At 36.8% G+C, this 20,938-nt stretch overlaps 2 protein-coding genes across 3 annotated transcripts in view; both read right to left on the reverse strand.

Annotated features, from left to right (window-relative positions):
• Positions 1 to 20,938, reverse strand: part of RNF17 (ring finger protein 17) — a 166,854-nt gene that overhangs the window by 51,096 nt on the left and 94,820 nt on the right. For both annotated transcript variants that reach the window (XM_032314687.1, XM_032314688.1), the window contains 4 exons: positions 9,157 to 9,247; positions 8,065 to 8,180; positions 5,761 to 6,050; positions 4,028 to 4,191 (listed from right to left, as the gene is read on the reverse strand). In XM_032314687.1, coding sequence (XP_032170578.1) covers positions 4,028 to 4,191; positions 5,761 to 6,050; positions 8,065 to 8,180; positions 9,157 to 9,247 — 661 coding nt within the window. The remainder of the gene's footprint in view (positions 1 to 4,027; positions 4,192 to 5,760; positions 6,051 to 8,064; positions 8,181 to 9,156; positions 9,248 to 20,938) is intronic.
• On the reverse strand, positions 10,369 to 13,707 carry LOC116574153 (suppressor of cytokine signaling 5-like). The gene has a single exon (XM_032314698.1). It carries the CDS (start codon positions 13,442 to 13,444, stop codon positions 11,834 to 11,836), a length of 1,611 nt encoding a protein of 536 aa, XP_032170589.1. The 5' UTR covers positions 13,445 to 13,707; the 3' UTR covers positions 10,369 to 11,833.

Raw genomic sequence — 20,938 nt, forward strand, 5'->3', positions numbered from 1 at the left:
AGTGGCATAAAAACAGACACATAGACCAGTGGAACAGAGTAGAGAGCCCAGATATGGACCCTCAACTCTATGGGAAAATAATCTTCAACAAAACAGGAAAAAATACACAGTGGAAAAAAGACAATCTCTTCAATAAATGGTGCTGGGAAAACTGGGCAGCTATATGTAGAAGAATGAAACTCGACCATTCTCTTACACCGTACACAAAGATAAACTCAAAATGGATAAAAGACCTCAACGTGAGACAGGAATCCATCAGAATCCTAGAGGAGAACATAGGCAGTAATCTCTTTGATATCAGCCACAGCAACTTCTTTCAAGATATGTCTCCAAAGGCAAAGGAAACAAAAGCGAAAATAAACTTTTGGGACTTCATCAAAATCAAAAGCTTCTGCACAGCCAAGGAAACAGTCAAGAAAACAAAGAGGCAACCCACGGAATGGGAGAAGATATTTGCAAATGACAGTACAGACAAAAGGTTGATATCCAGGATCTATAATGAACTCCTCAAACTCAACACACACAAAACAGACAATCATATCAAAAAATGGGCAGAAGATATGGACAGACACTTCTCCAATAAATACATACAAATGTCTATCAGACACATGAAAAAATGTTCATCATCACTAGCCATCAGGAGATTCAATTAAAACCACATTGAGATATCACCTTACACCAGTTAGAATGGCCAAAATTAACAAGACAGGAAACATGTGTTGGAGGGGATGTGGAGAAAGGGGAACCTTCTTACACTGTTGGTGGGAATGCAAGGTGGTGTAGCCTCTTTGGAGAACAGTGTGGAGATTCCTCAAGAAATTAAAAATAGAAATTCCCTATGACCCTGCAATTGCACTACTGGGTATTTACCCCAAAGATACAGATGTAGTGAAAAGAAGGGTCATCTGTACCCCAATGTTTATAGCAGCAATGGCCCGGTCACAAAACTGTGGAAGAACCAAGGTGCCCTTCAACGGATGAATGGATAAGGAAGATGTGGTCCCATATACACTATGGAATATTATGCCTCCATCAGAAAGAACGAATACCCAACTTTTGTAGCAACATGGATGGGACTGGAAGAGATTATGCTGAGTGAAACAAGTCAAGCAGAGAGAGTCAATTATCATATGGTTTCACTTATTTGTGGAGCATAAGAAATAGCATGGAGGACATGGGGAGTTAGAGAGGAGAAGGGAGTTGGGGTAAATTGGAAGGGGAGGTGAACCATGAGAGACTATGGACTCTGAAAAAACAATCTGAGGGTTTTGAAGGGGTGGGGGGTGGGAGGTCGGGGTACCAGGTGGTGGGTATTATAGAGAGCACGGATTGCATGGACCACTGGGTGTGGTGCAAAAATAATGAATACTGTTATCCTGAAAATTTAAAAAAAAAAACGGTATCTGAAGTACATCACAGGTAATTAGGGTCAATACATTTTAAGGCAATATATTTTTTAAGATTTTATTTTTAAGTAATCTCTACACCCAACATGGGGCTCAAACTCACGAACCTGAGATCAAGAGTTGCATGCTCCACTGACTGAGACAGCTGCCTCTAATGTACTATTTCTTAATGCAGATCATAGAATAAATTTTGAAAGATTATCATGTTAAGGAATGAAAAATTTATTGTATATACTTGAAATGTAAAATGACCTTAGGGAAAAAAGTACTGATTAAAATATCAAAGTACTTTTAGGGATACTTGGGTGGCTCAGTTGGTTAAGTTTCTGCCTTTGGCTCAGGTCACAATCCTAGGTAGGGTCTGGAGATCAAGTCCTGCATTGGGCTACTTGCTCAGAGGGGGAGCCTGCTTCTCCCTCTGCCTGACAAAAAAAATTTTTTTAAATCTTTAAAAAATATTAACAAGTCAGGAAATGACAGATGCTGGCGAGGATGCGGAGAAAGGGGAACCCTCCTACACTGTTGGTGGGAATGCAAGCTGGTGCAACCTCTCTGGAAAACAACTTGGAGGTTCCTCAAAATGTTGAAAATAGAACTACCCTATGACCCAGCAATTGCACTACTGGGTATTTACCCTAAAAATATCAAACTATTTTTATTTATTTTTTTTAAAAAATATTTTATTTATTTATTTGACAGACAGAGATTACAAGTAGGCAGAGAGGCAGTCAGAGAGGAGGAAGCAGGCTCTCTGCTGAGCAGAGAGCCCGATGTGGGGCTCGATCCCAGAACCCTGGGATCATGACCTGAGCCGAAGGCAGAGGCTTTAACCCACTGAGCCACCCAGGCGCCCTCAAACTACTTTTAAATAAAATTTTAAAACAGAGATGTTAGTGTGAGAAAAAATAAGGTTCACCATTATCTTATTTACTTGGATCCCCTATATGGAAAGTTCATGAATTATGATAACTTAATCAAAATTGGATTTTAGTTTACTTTTATATTAAAAAGAAAAGAGATTACTTGAAAAATTCAAATGTATGTGAAATGGGACTCATTTGCATATAGATACATGAATCTTTATCCTTATGCCTAAATACTGAAAATTTGAAACCATTTCACTTTTATTAAAATCAGTTAAATCTTATAATCCAGCAGAAGCAGCATGTCACTTAGATTGGAAATTTAGCAATCAGATGCATGGATATGAATTCTAGCATCAATACTCACTGATATGGTGACCCTGGGCATGCCACTGAATCTAAATGTTAATTTTCTAATTGGTAAAATGGGAATTATCTACTTCTGTGATAGTTGGAAGCAAATCATAAAAATATGAACGCACACATGTGCAAGAAGCTTAACAACCTAACATGCTATGTAATTGTTAGGTGTCATCACCAAGTAGATAATAAAAGTCTTGTTCAAGTAGAAACAAAGCACTTTTCTTAATTTTTCCTCCTCTCCTAAAACAAAAAGTCTCAAGTGCTAAATGTCTTATGAAGTACTTTATCAATTTAATTGCTTTACTTAATTCACTGTAAATGGAGGTATTTTCATCTATATTTTTATATACAGAGTTTAAAAAAACAATTATTTCTGATGATTTTGCATGAAACTCAAGTAAGTACTATCTCACTATTCTGGAAAGGTAAATTAACTGTTATTGTGAAAGGGTTAACAAGCTGAGCTGTAAACAAATTTACTAAGGAAATATACAACATATTGAAAAATATGTTGTTTTACTTCATACTATATGTACAAATAGGGCTGTAATTACAAATAAGTGGTACCATTAAAGTACCAGAGGCCAGGTCCCTACCTGAAAATGGCTTTTGGTTGTTCAAGTTAATAAATACTACTAATAAAAAGAAACTTGAAGATAAAAATTCTTTATTTTTCAAAACATTACATTTTTTATTTTTATTTTTTTATTTTAAAGATTTTATTTATTTATCAGAGAGAGAGGGGAAGAGAGTGAGCACAGGCAGACAGAATGGCAGGCAGAGGCAGAGGGAGAAGCAGGCTCCCTGCCGAGCAAGGAGCCCGATGTGGGACTCGATCCCAGGACGCTGGGATCATGACCTGAGCCGAAGGCAGCTGCTTAACCAACTGAGCCACCCAGGCGTCCCAAAACATTACATTTTTTAAAAGATTTAACTTATCTGAGAGAGAGAGAGAGCCAACATGGGGTGGGGGTGCAAGGGGCAGAGGGAAAAGGAGAAGCAGACTCCCTATTGAACAAGGAGCCCGATGCTGGTCCTTGGGATCATGACCTAAACGGAAGGCAGATGCTTAACCGACTCAGCCACCCAGGGCATCCCCAAAATTCTTATTTATTTATATACTTATTTATTTATAAATAAGCTCTGTACCAATGTGGGGCTCAAATCTACAACAACAAGATTAAAAGTTGTACACACTACTGAGCCAGACAGGTGCCCCCAAAATAAAAATTCTTGTTATAAATAAGTGTGTAATGTATCTGATTGGTCTTCCTACAAAACTGATCTCATTAATACAGGTTTTAATCAAACTTTCATGTATTAAGTTTTCATGTATTAAGACGACTTAACATTATAGCATTAATTTTAAATTAGTCACAAGAGTATCAAACTCACCTTGATTGTGCCGCCAACAACTTCCATTACCTTGCCTCTATACCACATAGTATCTGATCCTCTTACTGCACAGGCTTCTCCCTTTTTCCAGAAATAAGGCTCCAAAAGACCAAGGCATTTTAAATTATTTTGAATTTCATTCATCATTTTTATTAGCTCGAGTTCTGAAGAAATTATTAAAAATAGAAAGCATTTAGGAAGAATTTACTACCATTTTCAATATGAAATCATCAATAACCTTTAATAATTTCACCACCTTGACAATAGCATAAGGAATCAATAGAGTTTTAATAAAGATTAATTCAGTCAGGGCACCTGGCTGGCTCAATCAGTTAAGCATCTGAATCTGAGTTTAAGCTCAGGTCATGGTCTCATGGATCCTGAGATTGAGCCCTGCCACTATCAGCATGGGAACTCCCTGAGATTCTCTCTCCCTACAGCTTTGCCCCTCCCGCCATGTGCATGCATGTGCCTTCTCTCTCCCTCCCTAAAATAAATAAATCTTTTTAAAAAAATCTGATTCATTCATAGCTTCTATATGTTTCAAAACATACTACTAACATGTAAATAACTATTCTGTTCTCTGGTTATGAATGCAAGCATCATTTTGGGAGTAAAGCATCATTAAAAGCTCTAAACACATACTAGGAACACATAAAGGAACCATAAAGAAACTACCACTTTAAGATAAGTCATTTTGCCAATATACCTAAGTAAAATAGAACACAAGTCAGGTGTTAGTTGATACTTAGATACAGCATAATGCTGGGATATAAAATTAAAATTCTGATGTTGCTACTCACTGCTAATTGGATCATCAATTCCACAGTAAATACATAACCCCATATAGCACTGAAAGCAAAGTGTGGGGTCAATTCCCATAAGAGTTCTACCACTTTAGTTGTGTGATTTTGGGGTTGTTCCTTTACCTCCATAAGCTTCAGTTTATTCTATAAACTTGGTATAATAGAACTTATCTCCATTATCAATACTGTGTAGGATTAAATGTAAAACATCCAGAACACTTCCTGAAACATAGTAGTCAACCAGTTTTAGCTATGACTATATAAAGTTTAAGAAAAGTTTCTGGATTAAGTACTACTGCTGAAAGTCTCAAACACTGTTCTCTTCTGGTATAGCCAATTGCACAGATCTATTTATTTTTGAGTTAAAAAACAGTTTTAGGAGGTCAACAAATGAAACAAAAATTTCAACAAATTTACAGCCACCTATCCATAGGTGGACTTACTATGGATTTCATGGAACTTTAAGACCCATGAGTGTTAGAGTTATTGTCAGTTATAAATTATTCTGGACACACCTAGGTTGTAGTAAGTAAATACTTGTACATAAATCTCAGGAAATCTTTAAATATTCTCAAAGGGCCCCCAAACTCCAGGCATCCACTGTGATTTCTGTCCTCATTCTGAATGAATATAAACTTCTATATCTTTTTTCTTAGAGAGCCTCCAAACTTGTGTAAGTGCCAGGTCTTACAAATCTGGAACCACCCCCATGCTTAACTTAGGTCCAGTGTCTATTCCCAAGTGTTTCAATAAATGATTTTTATGTGGAAAGCACTTTGTTTGAGTTATTTCATTTAACATCACAACAAGCCTGTGAAAATGAGGTTAAATCTTGCCCAAGGTATTTCAGCTTATAACTTACTAGAGAATTGGAGCTGCTAGTTACTCCTTGTACTGATTAATTCCACATAACATAAAATATATTACCTGACAATTTAGGTACTACAAATATAGTTCCATCATCGCCAATACAGCTGACAATTGCCTCAAATACTTTCATGTTAGGAATAGCTGGTGGTCTGTAGCATCCAGTGGTTCTTGGTTCTGGAATTTTCTGCTGAAATTCAGATACCCTGTACTCACTAATAACATCAGCAGCTTTTTTGTCAGGTTCAAAGTTAATCTTAATACACTTAGTAACCATTGAGTCTTCTTGTTCCAAGGGGATTTCCAGAGACTTCTCAGATGATGAATAGCTGTTATTTAATTTTGTAATTCTGTAACATTCAAAAAAAATATTATATCTAAACATGAGCAAATAAAAACATTCTGTGGAAAGTAATATAAAAAGAGTCCTTCAGATATACTGGGAATTTAAAGAATATATTTGCTCTAGTCTAGGATACATTAGTCTAATTTGTTACATAAAATGAGCATAATTTAGGTAATAGTAAAAATTATTTTAAACTGTAAGTGAGCCTGATGAGAAGAAAATTAATAAATTGCACTTAAATGTTTTAAAATACTATGTAATATTTACATGTTACTCTGTCTTAAAATTTCGTATTAAGTATATCACCAGTATTATACAATTAACTAGATGTCAAAGGTAAATACAACAACTTTAGGTTGATTCTCTCTCTCTCTTTTTTAAAAGATTTAATATTATTTGAGAGAGAGAGAGATCACAAGTAGGCAGAGAGGCAGGCAAAGAGGGAGGGAGAAGCAGGCTCCCTGCCGAGCAGAGAGCCTGATGCTCTGCTTGATCCCAAGACCCTGAGATCATGATCTGAGATGAAGGCAGAGGCCTAACCCACTGAGCCATCCAGCCATCCCCTTCAGGTCGATTCTAATGTAGTCCACAGACAGAACATGCACATGTTCTATCAAAATAATACAAATATAAGTCCTTTAAAAAATAATACAGTACTAGGGAGAGAATGGTAATATGCTATATTCATTCATAATTTTCTTTTTACTTCCTATCATTCCCTTCCAGTTTAAAAAAAAAAAAGTTACGTCTACTATTAAAAAAATCCTAGGATATAGGATTTTGTATTCTTCTTGTATTTTCTTTCAAAAGGAGATAAACATTTATGAAACAGCCACATAATATTTCAATTAAGATCGTTCCCACTTGGTCCCTAGCCTTGAGATAGCTAGTAGTTTAGGGGATACCGCAGTGGCAGATGTTAGCAGTATTAACTTGCCTAGTATTTTTCACTTTAACATTTATCAAGGAACTGCTTTAGCCTAAAGCCAGTGAACCCGAAAAGAGACACATGCAGGACATCAATACACAGAGCCTCGCCGTATGCCAATACCTAGCTAGTTAAGTCAGCATTTACCATGCCTAGGCAACTACTTCATGTCCCATTTTATTTTGGGTTTCTTATTCTCCTTCCCTTCCATCAGGATTAGAGTCCTTGTCCATATAAGGTAATATATAGTAATGCAAGATTAAAAAAAAAGAAATCTGGCCATGTATGGTATGAAGTGGCTACTTGGAACATGTGTTTGCAATTCCAATATACCTTACGTCCAGAAGGAAAGAAATAAGAAGAGGAAGCTAGGGCTATAGCAATATCTTAATCCTTTGCCCCTTGGACAAATGGTACCTTAAACCACAAATTTAGTACCTGAAAAGACTTTAAGTAAATATTCAATTACATTTGTGCTATCCATTTCTGTTTCACATAAACACATTTTGGTATATACCTACCACAATTTCCAAAATAAAGCTTAAAGATTTATGTCTAAGCAAATGATGTCAGAGGGTCAGATCTGGTAACAGCTATGTAATTCTCTTTTCCTCTGGTTTAGAGTATAAATGCCGAAGCAAAAGGCAAAATATAAAAGCAAGGGCACCTGGGTGGCTCAATGGGTTAAGCCTCTGCCTTTGGCTCAGGTCATGATCTCAGGGTCCTGGGACTGAGCCTCGCATCGGGCTCTCTGCTCAGCAGGGAGCCTGCTTCCACCTCTCTGCCCACTTGTGATCTCTCTTTCTCCATCAAATAAATAAATAAAATCTTAAAAATATATATATATACATATATATATATAAGCAAAAATATCAGTAGGGATTTAAATATGCAAGAACTAATGGGCCTGAATATAGAAATTAGTGATCTTGAATGAATTTATTTCTGAACTATCTCCTAAAGGTTAGTTTATAAATCATTAAGAGCATGCAAGATGAAATTCAGGCTTGAAAGCACACAGATATGAAGATGTACATAGGCAAATAAGAAGCCTTCATTACAAACTGATGTTAAAAAAACAAGTCTATACCTCCTTTCTCTCAAAGCCAAACCCTTTTTAATCAAATATTTAGAAACATCGACACGCTCTCCTTTTTCATCTCTGCAGAAAATTTTCACAGGTAATGGCCATGTTGTATTGTTTTCCTGCAGTGATTTAAGAGCAGAGTAAATATGAAACAATAAAAGGAAAACTTCAACAACATACTTCTTACAGGCATTTCCTCCACATTTATCCAAGCCAGAAAAATAAATTTCCAGTCAAGTAAAGTTATTTTGATATTTTGTCAGAGAGAAAAAACATGGGAGAGAGTCAAGGGGGACAGACAGTTGGTTTGTGAAATATGTCAGGAAGGCCTCCCTGCCAAGGAGTAACTTACCTAAGGGTGGGTGTGTGTAGGGGGAGCCCAACTAAAAACATTTTCAGCCCACAGTGGGCTAAGGAAGTATCAGTTACAAATTTCTCTATTCTCCTAAACTCTTGGAAAATTACAGAACTGAAATGTATTCTCCCAGCTGTGTCTTGTGTGTGTGTATGAATAGAAAGGAAGAAACTGCAAGACCTATATTCTGCTTTGAACGGAATTATGAAAATATAAAAGGTATACATAGAAAAAGTAACATGGACAAATTACTTATTCAAGAAAATTCTAATCATTAATGCAATGAAAAGTAACAAGTTAAAATAAAAGAAATAATATGTCTAGGTGTTCTGAAAAAATATATTCTCTTCTCAAACCCTTATTCCTATAAACACATTTTTTTTAATGACATACAATCAATATGATTTCACTAGAAGCCTAACTTCTCAGTTTGTAAAGAATAGTAGAAGGCTTCCACAATGCACTCTAGCATACATACATTGTTTTTTTTTTCATACATTCTGCTTTTTAACATGCAAATTATCGACTCAAGATTATTACTTTGGAAATTTTTTGATTAACTCATACAATCATTATGGGGCATCCATTATCAAACAGGTGTTATAACAAAATAAGACAAAAAAAGAGGGCTGCCAAAAAAATCCAAATAATTTGCTGTTATCTTCTCAATAATGAAATCTAGAAAACATCAATGAAATAGTCATTACACGTCTATTATAATTGCTTATCCCACTACACACCTGCAAGATTATAGTTGCTACAGCTCCAGTTAGGTACAATGAAAGACAGTCACAGGCTGTAGCTGTCCATTTGTCACTCCCACCAGTTGGTCTAAAACAACAATAAAAGACAACCTGTTTTTTAATAAAGAGCATAACATATAGAAATATAAAAAAACCCCACTATATGTATATATTCATATATATATATGAAAAAACTACATACATAGTGAGAAATCAATTTAACTTTGTGTTAACATGTCTTTATGCTGTTTTCACAATTTTCTTCCCTATTTTCATATCCTTTTGTTCATTCCTCTATTCTACTTAATGGACCATATCATACATTAACATATGTATAACTGTTATATGCAGCTATGCTAAGAACACTTAAAAAGGTACATTTTAAGTATTTTTTAACATATACATTTTATACATGCTGACTAGATTATAAATTCAGAGAGCAGGGATAATGTATTATGTGTTATGTCTACCATCAGATCTCTAATGCCTAGGATAGTGCCTGGCCCACAGGAGGAACTTCAAAATTATTTAATGTAAATTTAAAAAGAACAGTCCCTTTGCAATAATGATTTCACTGTACATTTTGCAATTTTTTCTGGAATTTAAATCTAATATGAATTGCCATCCATGAACAGCAGACTCATTAATTATAGAAAATGTATTTTTTAATATTCATAGTAAAAATGCTAAGTAAATATGGACAGATCAACGAAAAGCAGAGTATTCAGCTTCATATTCTATTTTAGTTTACAGAATTAAAACTGAACGACTTTCTAACCATCAAAACCACCTCCAAAGAATAAGAACTAATACCACTAAAGAGATTAAAAGTATCAGAAATGCAGGCTCTGAAGGCTCTTTTACACATGGTTTCTAGATCTGGAGTTTCACTTCAGCTGACCCATTGAGTAAATAACCAATCTGGTCAATCTTCTCACGTGTAAACAGTTTATATGAATAAGCTAACAAAATCAACCGTGCATGTAGTCTGACCAAGTAGGATTTAGTAAATGTGCTACATTATTTATTAAGAAGCCCTGTGTTCTTATGAGTTAAGCTTAAATTGTCAGTGACTCCTAAATTTTTTTTATTATGATGATGGTATTCAGATAAAAATCAGTGTCAATATTAAGATTTTCCTATGATCTGTTATGAATTAATGAATATTAACTTTAAAATATATATATATATATATTTTTTTTTTACAAGAACACCAAACATACTTTATTAGCACAAAAAAGCAGCCATAACAAGGCACAGCAAGCAGAAACGTACATTAGCAGTCAAAGGGTTAGTGTTGCATACAAATATAGCTTTTCTTTTTTGTAGCCTTGGCAATAGCCATCAGGATGTAAAAGAACTTTCTGTAGCAGCAGGTAAGGAAACCAAGGAGCACTCACCAGTGGTACAGAGCACATTAACAAAAAGACACAAAAATGGATTTGACTAGTGCAAAATGTCTAGGACAGAACTGTAAATTCAGTTCAATACTAAGAAGCAAACACTAGGACTTGGTATTACTTCCAAAATAGCTCACTTAATTAGTATTGCATAATATTCTAAGTGACAAAAAGGTGCTAAGTAAAGTTATTTACAGATACAACAGTTGTACAGTACCTTTTAAATCTGCAATTAGGGTTTCGGATTTTCCATTAGAAATTAACTGCACTGAAATTCTACAAATTGTACTTAAGCAATTCAGCTACGAGTGTTTACAACAAAGAGCTAAATAGTGCCGTCCAAATTGTTCACTGCAGTTTAAAAATCATCTCAACATCAGCAACCACCGCTGTTATCATATACGGACTTGTTTGGGCATCTTCTAGTCTCACGTTCTTCATGGTTCACAAACGCATCATGGGCACAGGAAAAGATCCAACTTTAAATAATCAACAAGTAGACCACACATACTAACTTAAGAACTCACACACAGGACTACATTGCAGCTCTTCCCAATGTGTTTTACGTTAAAGCACTCATTCAAAATAAAATGAATAACTAAGGCCTTGAAATAAATCAACTACCAACTTTATAAGCCTGAACTTTTAAAAGCAACTATTTAGAAAACCTGGTTGGCTTAACAGTACCTTTTGCAGAAGAGACAGGAGACTGACTATAAACTCTATCAACACTTAAGTGAACTGCACTCTGCCCTTGTGGCCAGAAAATTGCATTTTTCTTTTTTCCTCAAGGAAGGCAGTCTTTATTTTTTGGACTTCCAAAGCTTGATCTATAGTAACTACAAACAGCGCTACTTTTGGAAGGTTATAGAAAAATTCTTAGAAAAAATAACAATTTCAAACATTAGTCACACTGTTGAAATACTCTTCCAATATTAATAATTTGTTCTTCAGTAAGAAATAGAATTCTTCATAACAAATGCCCCCGAGTTGCTTCACTCAATTCCAACAGTCATTATAAACCAAACCGTTCGCTCGATCGACAAAATGCCTTCGCAGCCTTACTGAACACCTGTAGCTCTGTCCTCTGTTGTCTCAAATAGGCACCACATTTATCTGAGGAAGTAACAGCAGATCGCATCTGACAGATACTAACACTAAGCCTACATACTGCACTGAAAGACACCTAACACTGACACGTGTGCTTGCTATAGGTGTACTGTCTGGTGCACAGAAAAGCAGATCTAGATAAGGCCCACTGGGGGCAGGAGAGTTTACTTCGCCTTGACTGGTTCTCCTTCTAACCAGCGAACTCTAACTTTTTGCTTGTAATGATACTCTTTCAAAAAATCCTGCAACATTGATGGTAAAGGAAGCCCATCAATTCCATCATATGTAGTGCATCTACAGATTACTGCACGGCAGATATACTGCAGGCTAAAAGGGAAAGTCCTGTTTAGTGATATAGTAAGCAAGGGTTCAAAAAACATGCAAGAACTGGGATCTTTATAATGTTCCAAAAGTCCTGTTACAGTGGAGGAGTGAAATACACAAGGGTCGTGGGCGTCAAAACTAAAGTTGTGATTCCACTGTTCAATTCGGGCATGCAGGGACCTGTTGTAGCGACGGAAGCTCACAGAGAAGAGGTAGTCCTCTTGCGCAGAGTCCCTGAGCAAGAATGTGCCTTCAGGTTTCCCTTCAAGGAGGGCTTCTGCTTCGTAACGGTCCATCACTCCCCAGTAACAGGGATTCCCTGTAATCTGGAGCAAGTCAGGCACGAGGCAGTGTATGTAATCGATCTGCGTATGGACTTTCCAAGCTCCCTGTCTGCTAACGTGGGCATGGCTGTCTCCGGACACCTGACGTTGCTTCTGCCTACGTGACTGCAGACACAGGGTGGTAGTGTCCTCTTCTGAGTCACAATTAGCTTGTGGAATTGCACTACTGTCCCCACTTACTTCAGTCATTCCAGGAGCTAACTTTGGTCCCAGTTTATATAACGGATTAACCTGTGCGGTGGCTTCAAAGGTATGTATTTGTGCATTGGGCGGAGGGTCAACCCCCTCTTCAATACTGAGCCGTCTTCTCTCTCGAAGCCTATCTTCTTCATCTTCCGTGGAAACCAAGGATGGATCAAACGTATCAAAAAATGTCGAGTGTGGGCTCACAGGGGCTGTATGCTGTTTAATCAAATGCCATTTTTGGGCTAAATCTGAGCCAGCAGGAAAAGGGCATTTCTCAAGCATTAATTCAGAAAGGTGTATTTTTCTTTTATTAGAAAAGAGGGGTTTTGACTGCTTGCTGTAAGTTCTCATGGGAAAACACAAGCCCACAGTGTCCTGCAACCTCTGTCTCAGAGAGCGGCTCCCCACAGTTCTGCTGGACACGCTGTCCATGTCATGCACAGAGCTCACACCATACCGCCTCTCTCTCCTTTGAAGTCCGCTTCGAGTTCTACCGAACTTTTTATCAGTATCCAATGAACTCTGTGTCTTTGTAGAACAGGAATGTTTTTTCTTCCCACCCCATGGAGCATGCCGAGAGTAGGAATCCCTTCTTGCAAGTCTCGCTCCTGGGGTGACACAGGAATCATTATCCTTTTCAATGCTTATTTCAACAATCTGAGGAATTTCAGTGGCACAGTTTTGGTTTCTCCTTGAAGAATTCTTGGAAGGGCTTAATCCCAGTTGTAAGGCAACGTTTTCTCTTAAGGGACTGCTTTGTTGCTGAGGAGCTGAGTCTCCTGTACTGATGTTTCTCTCTTTCACAGACAAACATCTATTGGAGTTCATGTCCACATTTTCACTACGGCTCCCTCCCTCGTGACTGAAGAGATTCTGACACCTGTATTTGAAGTTATTCCACATCTTTCCCACTTTATCCATTGATTATAATATCGGTCCCGGTGCGCGGGGCGGCCTCATCCAGGGGCACCTGCGGCCAGGCGGACGGGCCCGGACGGCGCAGTCACGGAGAGGGCGAGTCCGCCCGCCGCTCCTGTCCCGTCCCCTCCAACTGCCCGATCGAGCGCAGTCTCGTTTCCTCTGGACGGAGCCCGGGGACCCCAGCTCTGCCGGATGCCCCCGCCAGGCCCCCACCCCCTTCCCCGGCCGCCTCCCCCCTTTACCCTTTCCCCTCCCCCCTCCCCCCAACCTAAAATATATTTTTAAAAAGATTTTATTTATTTATTTGTCAGAGAGAGAGAGCTAGAGCACAATCACGGGGAGTAGTAGGCAGAGGGAGAAGTAGACCCCCACTGAGCAGGGAACCCAATGTGGGACTTGATCCCAGGACCCTGAGATCACGACCTGAGCCAAAGGCAGACACCTAACCAACTGAGCCACCCAGATGTCCCTAACTTTTCTAAATATCTGAAACAACTTACATCATTTAAAAAATACCATTGATCTGTATTCCTAAAACTGTACGTTTCAGTTGGGAAAAATGAAAATGGAAATGGATAGTGGTAAAGGTCACACAATATTCTTTTTTTTTTAAAGATTTTATTTATTCATCAGAGAGAGAGAGAGAGGGAGAGAGAGCGAGCACAGGCAGACAGAATGGCAGGCAAAGGCAGAGGGAGAAGCAGGTTCCCTGCCGAGCAAGGAGCCCGATGTGCGACTCGATCCCAGGACGCCGGGATCATGATCTGAGCCGAAGGCAGCCGCCTAACCAACTGAGCCACCCAGGCGTCCCAAGGTTACACAATATTCTTAATGTATTTAATACCACTAAAATATACACTAAAAATGACAAATTGTATGTTATATATATTTTCCTAAAATGAGAGATTTCTCAGAGAGGCGGTAAAACAGTGATTAGAGCTCCAATTTTTTTTCTCTTTTAAAGATTTTATTTATTTATTTGACAGAGAGAGAGATCACAAGTAGGCAGAGAGTCAGGCAGAGAGAGAGAGAGAAGCAGGCTCCCCGCTGAGCAAAGAGCCCGATGCGGGGCTCAATCCCAGGACACCGAGATCATGACCTGAGACGAAGACAGCAGCTTAATCCACTGAGCCACCCAGGCACCCCTAGAGCTCCAATTTTCAATTCAGACCTCGTTTATAATCCTAGCTCAAAAGTTAATAGATGCATTACTCTGGATAATTACTTAACCTATTGAAGACTCAATTTCTTTACCAATAAATAACACCTTATCTATAGTTTTAAGGTTTATTATGAAGATTAACTAAAGTAATGCCAATAAGGTAATTAGTACAAGGCCCGGAAGTAGTAAAGGTTAACTATTACCACACTCTTGAAATAATGGTACTCCACTGGAGTTCAAAAGCTATTATCCAAGGTGTGTACAGGAACACATTCTCTACATTATTGGATACAATTAAAGGACTGATAGAATTCTGTTCAATTGTTCTGACTGAACCATTCCAGGTAGAAGTGAAAACTAGGTTAAGATTTTTATAGTATGTCAGCCTGAGATTTCCATTCCAGGGCAATAAATTATTTCAACTGATTGTTCTATCAGTAGATATGGTCCCACAGTCACTATTAGTAATCATGAACAGTGGGAGAGGTACCTGTAAAATTAGAGAAATGTTCTGTACAAACAGGTGGATTATGGTAACTCCTAATATAAGTTCTTCAAGGACATTAAATAAATGGTTTACCAGCAATTAGAACAGAAAGAGCATCCAAAATACATTAGAACAAGGTATCCTGCTGGGGAGATCAATTTTAATGTCATGTAAGGAAATATAGTGGCTGAACATGCCTCATAAAGAAACAACCTCCTTGGGCCCCTGGTGGCTCAGTTGGTTAAGCGACTGCCTTCAGCGCAGGTCATGATCCTGCAGTCCAGGGATTGAGTCCCACATCAGGCACCCTGCTCAGCAGGGAGCCTGCGTCCCCCGCCCCCTCTGCCTGCCTCTCTGCCTAGGCATGATCTCTTTCTCTGTCAAATAAATAAATAAAATCTTAATAAAAAAAAAAGAACCTCCTTTAAGAGAGATGCTTAATTTAACAGCACTGAAGTCAGGTTTTGAATGTTCATCTATTAGGGGTGGTATACAAAGAACTACTGTCATGATGCCTCTAATATCTTTGAGTTCCAAGTCTAAGAGTCTATAAATTCTTCTATTTTTATAAAGTATAATTAACATACAATGTTATATTAGTTTCAATTGTACAACATATTGATTCAATAATTCCATACATTGCTCAGTGTTCACCAGGGTACAAAAAATTAGATTTCCATGGATTTCTCAATGAAAAAAGGTCCCCTAGAAGCAGGAAATTGTCACTTTTGTATTTTTCAAAGAGAAATCCGATTATAATAAAAACTCATACTGAGTCTCCTAAGATCTATTATGAACAATTATACATCAACAAATGGGACAAATGGATAAGTTCTTAAAAACACAGAAACTTCTAAGACATAATCAGGAAAAACAGATAATCTGAACAGACCAGATAAATGGCAGTAATGAAAGTGAAGCAATAATAGTAATAATAGTGATAAAAAAAAACCTCCCAACAAACAGAAGTCCAGGACCAGATGGTCTCACAGGTGAATTATACCAAACATTTAAGGAAAAGGTAATACTTACCCTTGAACTATTTTAAAACTTAAAAAGGAAGGAATGTTTCCAAACTCATTCTACAAGGCCAGAATTACCCTGGTACAATGGGGTATCACCTCACACATCTTTATGCATTCATCTGTTGGTTGACAGTGAACTTGCTTTCACATCTTGGCTATTGTAAATAATGCTGAAATGAACACAGGGATGTATATGTCTTTTTGAACCAGTGTTTCTGTTTTTTGTTTTGTTTTGTTTTTGATAAATACCTAGAGGTGGAACTGCTGGACCATATAGTGGTTTTGTTTTAAATTTCTGAGGAACCTCTGTAGTGTTTTCCACAGGGACTGCACCACTTTATATTCCAACCAACAGTGCACTAGATTTCCCTTTTTCCTACATCCTCACCAACATTTGTTATTTCTTGTCTATTTGAGAAGAGCTATTGTAACATGTGTGAGGTGATATCCTATTGTGGTTTGCCCATCTGTAGGTCTTTTTAGAAAAAATGAACTAAATGAGATGTGAACCATAAAAATCCTAAAAGAGAACACAGGCAGTAATTTCTCTGACATTGGCCATAGCAACATTTTTCTAGGTACACCTCGTGAGGCAAGAGAAGCAAAAACAAAAATAAACTACTGGGAATTACATCAAAATGAAAAGCTTTTGTGTGGCAAAGGAAACAACCAGCAAAACAAAAAGACAATCTACTGAATGGGAAAAGGTATTTGCAAATGATATAGCCAATAAAGGGTTAGCAACCAAAATACATAAAGAACGTATAAAACTCAACATTCAAAAAACAAATAATCCAGTTAAAAGTGGGCAGAAGACATGAAAGATATTTCTCCAAAGAAGACATCCAGATGGTCAACAGACATGAAAAGATGGGCAGCATTACTAATCATCAGAGAAATGTAAATCAAAAGCACAATGAGCTATCACTTCACACCTGTCAGAATGGCTATAATAAAAAACACAAGCACTTTTGATGAGCACCAGGTGTTGAAATCACCATTTTGTACACCTGAAACTAATATTACACTGTTAACTACCTAAAACTTGGAAAAAAAACCTTTAAAAATAAATGCACAAATAACATATAAAAACCCCCGTAAGAATAGTATGTTGGTGAGAATGTGGAGAAAAAGGAACTTTTGTGCATGGTTGGTGGGAATGCAAACTGGCACAGCTACTGTGGAAAACAGTATGGAGGCTCCTTAATAAATTAAAAATAGAACTACCGTAAGATGCAATAATTCCACTACTAGGTATTTACTTGAAGAATCCCAAAAACACTAATTCAAAAAGATATATGCACCCCTGTGTTTATGGAAGCATTATTTACAATATCTAAAACATGAAAGTAACCCAAATATCCACTGACAGCTGAATGGATGAAGATTTGGCATACACATACTATGGAATATTACTAAGCCATAAAAAAGAATGAGATCTTGCCACCTGTAACAACAAGGGTAGACCTAGATGATACTATAAAGTATCATCATTTACTTAGTAAAATAAGTCAGACAGAGAAAGACATACATCATATGATTTCATTTATATGTGGAGTCTAAACAACAAATGGATAAACCAACAGACTCAGATACAGAGAACAAACTGGTAGCTGCCAGAGGGGAAATGTATGAAATAGGTGAAGGGGATGAAGAGGTATAATTCTCCAGTTATAAAATAAATAAGACAGAGACTGTAACAACTTTGTATGGTAACAAATGGTACCAATAACAAATGACCTATTGTGGTGACCATATAAATATCAAATCACTATATGGTACACCTGAAATGAATATTGTATTGTATAACAATTACGCTTCAATAAAAGTATGTTTAAACAAACCTAACCACAGTACATTAATACACCTAAAAAAATTTCTTAATATCAACCATTCAGATAGCATTTATGTTTTTGTGAGGTTTCAAATCATTATTTTGAATTTTTTCCCTACAATTTTCTGTTAAAGAAATAGAGTCATTTGTTCTATAGTTTCCATGCCTGGATTTAGCTGATGTCTTTCCCATGGTGTTTAATATGTTCCTCTGTCCCTTGAGTTTCCTTTAAAATCATAGTTAGGTATGCAGTATTGATCAGATTCAGGTTTCTACTTTTTCAGCAATAGTATTTATAGTCTATGCTGTGTATTTCCATCAAGAAGCACATAATGCCCAATTCTCATTTTGTTATGTTAATAGCCACTGACAATCATTGCCTAGACTCCTTATTAGGGTTGTAAAATGATACAATTCTAGTGAAATCATTCTTCTTTTGTTATTTGGAATACTTAAAAAGAACAACTTCCCCTTGCCAACTATTTGATTATACTGAGGTACAGATAGTATAGGAAAAGCAAAACAAATTTTCATTTTCCTTATTCACCTGTTTTGGAATAGTGAGATAGTTCCCTAGAATCCTGTGGAAAAAAAATCCTGTTTAAGATTTTTAAAGTCACTTTATGAACTTAGGGATTTAAAATATGTCAATTGCTTTACCGCATTACAATTATCCTACTAATGCTAAAGTCCCTTATTTGGTCAATGGAAGTTTATTCAGATAGGCTACTGAGTCTTTTTGTCATAACCTCAATTTTTTTTATAGCTTTGTTTTTTGCTATGACAAGATATTCTAGGTTCATACTGTACGAAATTTCCTGTCCAAGATCTGGAATCAGACAGTGTCCCAAAGAGCTCTAATTTCTTTTATTGGGAAATGGGATTTGGAGACCACAATTTACAAACCAGCACAGGCCATTGCTACTAGGTCCTTCAGATATGTATTTTTGATAATTAACATATCAAATGAGGGGCGCCTGGGTGGCTCAGTGGGTTAAGCTGCTGCCTTCGGCTCGGGTCATAATCTCAGGGTCCTGGGATCGAGCCCCACATCGGGCTCTCTGCTCAGCAAAGAGCCTGCTTCCTCCTCTCTCTCTGCCTGCCTCTCTGCCTGCTTGTCATCTCTCTCTCTGTCAAATAAATAAAAATTAAAAAAAAATAGAATATCAAATGAGTTTCTAGATATAATTCTGATTCAAAATCAGAAGTAAAAGGTAAATTAACCTTAATCTTAACATCTTTATTATGTATCAATCATACCAGGTCTCAATATTACATACATAATTGTAATTTTGACTTATCCCACAATACACACAGAGTAGTTTCAGTAACACTACAACCAACTTAGGGAGAATGAAAAAAACAGTTAATTTTTTGAGGGGAGAAGTTTTTTTTTGTCCTTAGGATATATTCTGGTAGGGATGTACAGACAGCATTTTATGTTTTAAAGTCATTTGAAAAAAGGGCTCCTAGTTGGCTCAGCCAGTTAAGAGTCCAACTCTCAATTTCAGCTTAGGTCATGATCTCAGGGTTGTGAAATGTTGGTGTGTCAAGCTCTGAGCTGGGTGTGGAACCTGCCTGAGAACCTCTCTCTGTCCCTCTTCCCTGCCGCAATCCACTTTCCCTAACCCCTCCCTTAAAAAAAAAAAAGTCATTTGAAGAAATTTCTCTGAGACTAGAATTACATTTTCCTTACTGGTTTTACTAATATGTGTTTATATGAAATATTTTATGAAATATTTAACATATATAATATTTATATAAAATATTAACATAGTTCCCATGTTAAATCAATACTATTAACAACTTTCCCCCAGTATCTTATTGGAAATCCTCATTCCTAGTTAATAAGGCAAAAGGCAAACTTATTCAACTTTCCATGAATACTTTACTTTGTATCTCCCTACATTATTTTTGAAACTGTGCCATATCTACTTTCTATTCTATGCTGCTTCCCTAACAATGACCATTTTAGTCTCTGTTCTTTAAGTAAAAATAAATGTAACACCACCAGTTCTTATGTCAAACTCTCTCGCTTACTGTTGATTAAATAAAGTTTGTTCTCTTATAGATTCCTCAGGAGTGGTTCCTAGTTTGTCTGTAATCTTTATACCTAAAGGTCAGTTTGGGTGAATATAAAACCCATACCTTGCCATTTTCTTTTAGTATTTAAAAAATGTTTCTCCAGTGGAATGCCATCTGACATTAAGGTTTGATCTTCTTCCTCTTATAAATTAATAATTTTACTAATCTCTGAGTGTCAGCTTTCCTGAATTAATTTTCCAAGACATGCAGGGTGCTCTTTTATACATAGTTCTAAGTAATCTTTTATTTTGGGAACACTTTCTTGAATCGTAGTTTTTAGTATTTATTTTGTTCTATTTCTTTTTATTTTCTTCTTTGAGATTCCTATTACACATATGTTGAGGCTTTTTAAAATTTTAGAGATCTTTTGTTTTAAATCTTTTGGATTTTTGTTCTTTTTAATTTTAAAACTTTGTCCTCCTTTCTGTCTATTTCTTTATTTGACAGAGAGAGAGAGAGAGCGCGCGCGCACATGCGCACAAGGAGAGGGAGGGACAGGCAGAGGGAAAAGGAGAAGCAGGCTTCCTGCTGAGCAGGGAGCCTGGCTTGGGGTTCCATCCCAGGACCTTGGGATCATGACCTGAGCAGAAGGTAGATGTTTAACCAGCTGAACCACCCAGGTACGCCTCTATCTTCTATTTCTCTTAAGGCATTATCTATTGTGTATTTGCTTTTGTGCTTTTTTCTAGTTTGGTCTGTATTTCTGATATGATTTTTAAATTTTATTTCTCTTTTTTGAGTATTGTCATTTCTCATTTCAAATTTACTTTTTCTGTAATCAATCTTATTTCTGAGTTTTTATAATTTTGTTTTATGTTGTTCTTCAGTGTCTATAATTTTCTAAATTTTTAAGCTCATTTTGAAATTTACAGTTTTATTATTTTGTGAGCATGCCGTTTTG

Source organism: Mustela erminea, chromosome 15, assembly GCF_009829155.1.
Source record: "Mustela erminea isolate mMusErm1 chromosome 15, mMusErm1.Pri, whole genome shotgun sequence".
NCBI classification, from domain to species: Eukaryota; Metazoa; Chordata; class Mammalia; order Carnivora; family Mustelidae; genus Mustela; species Mustela erminea.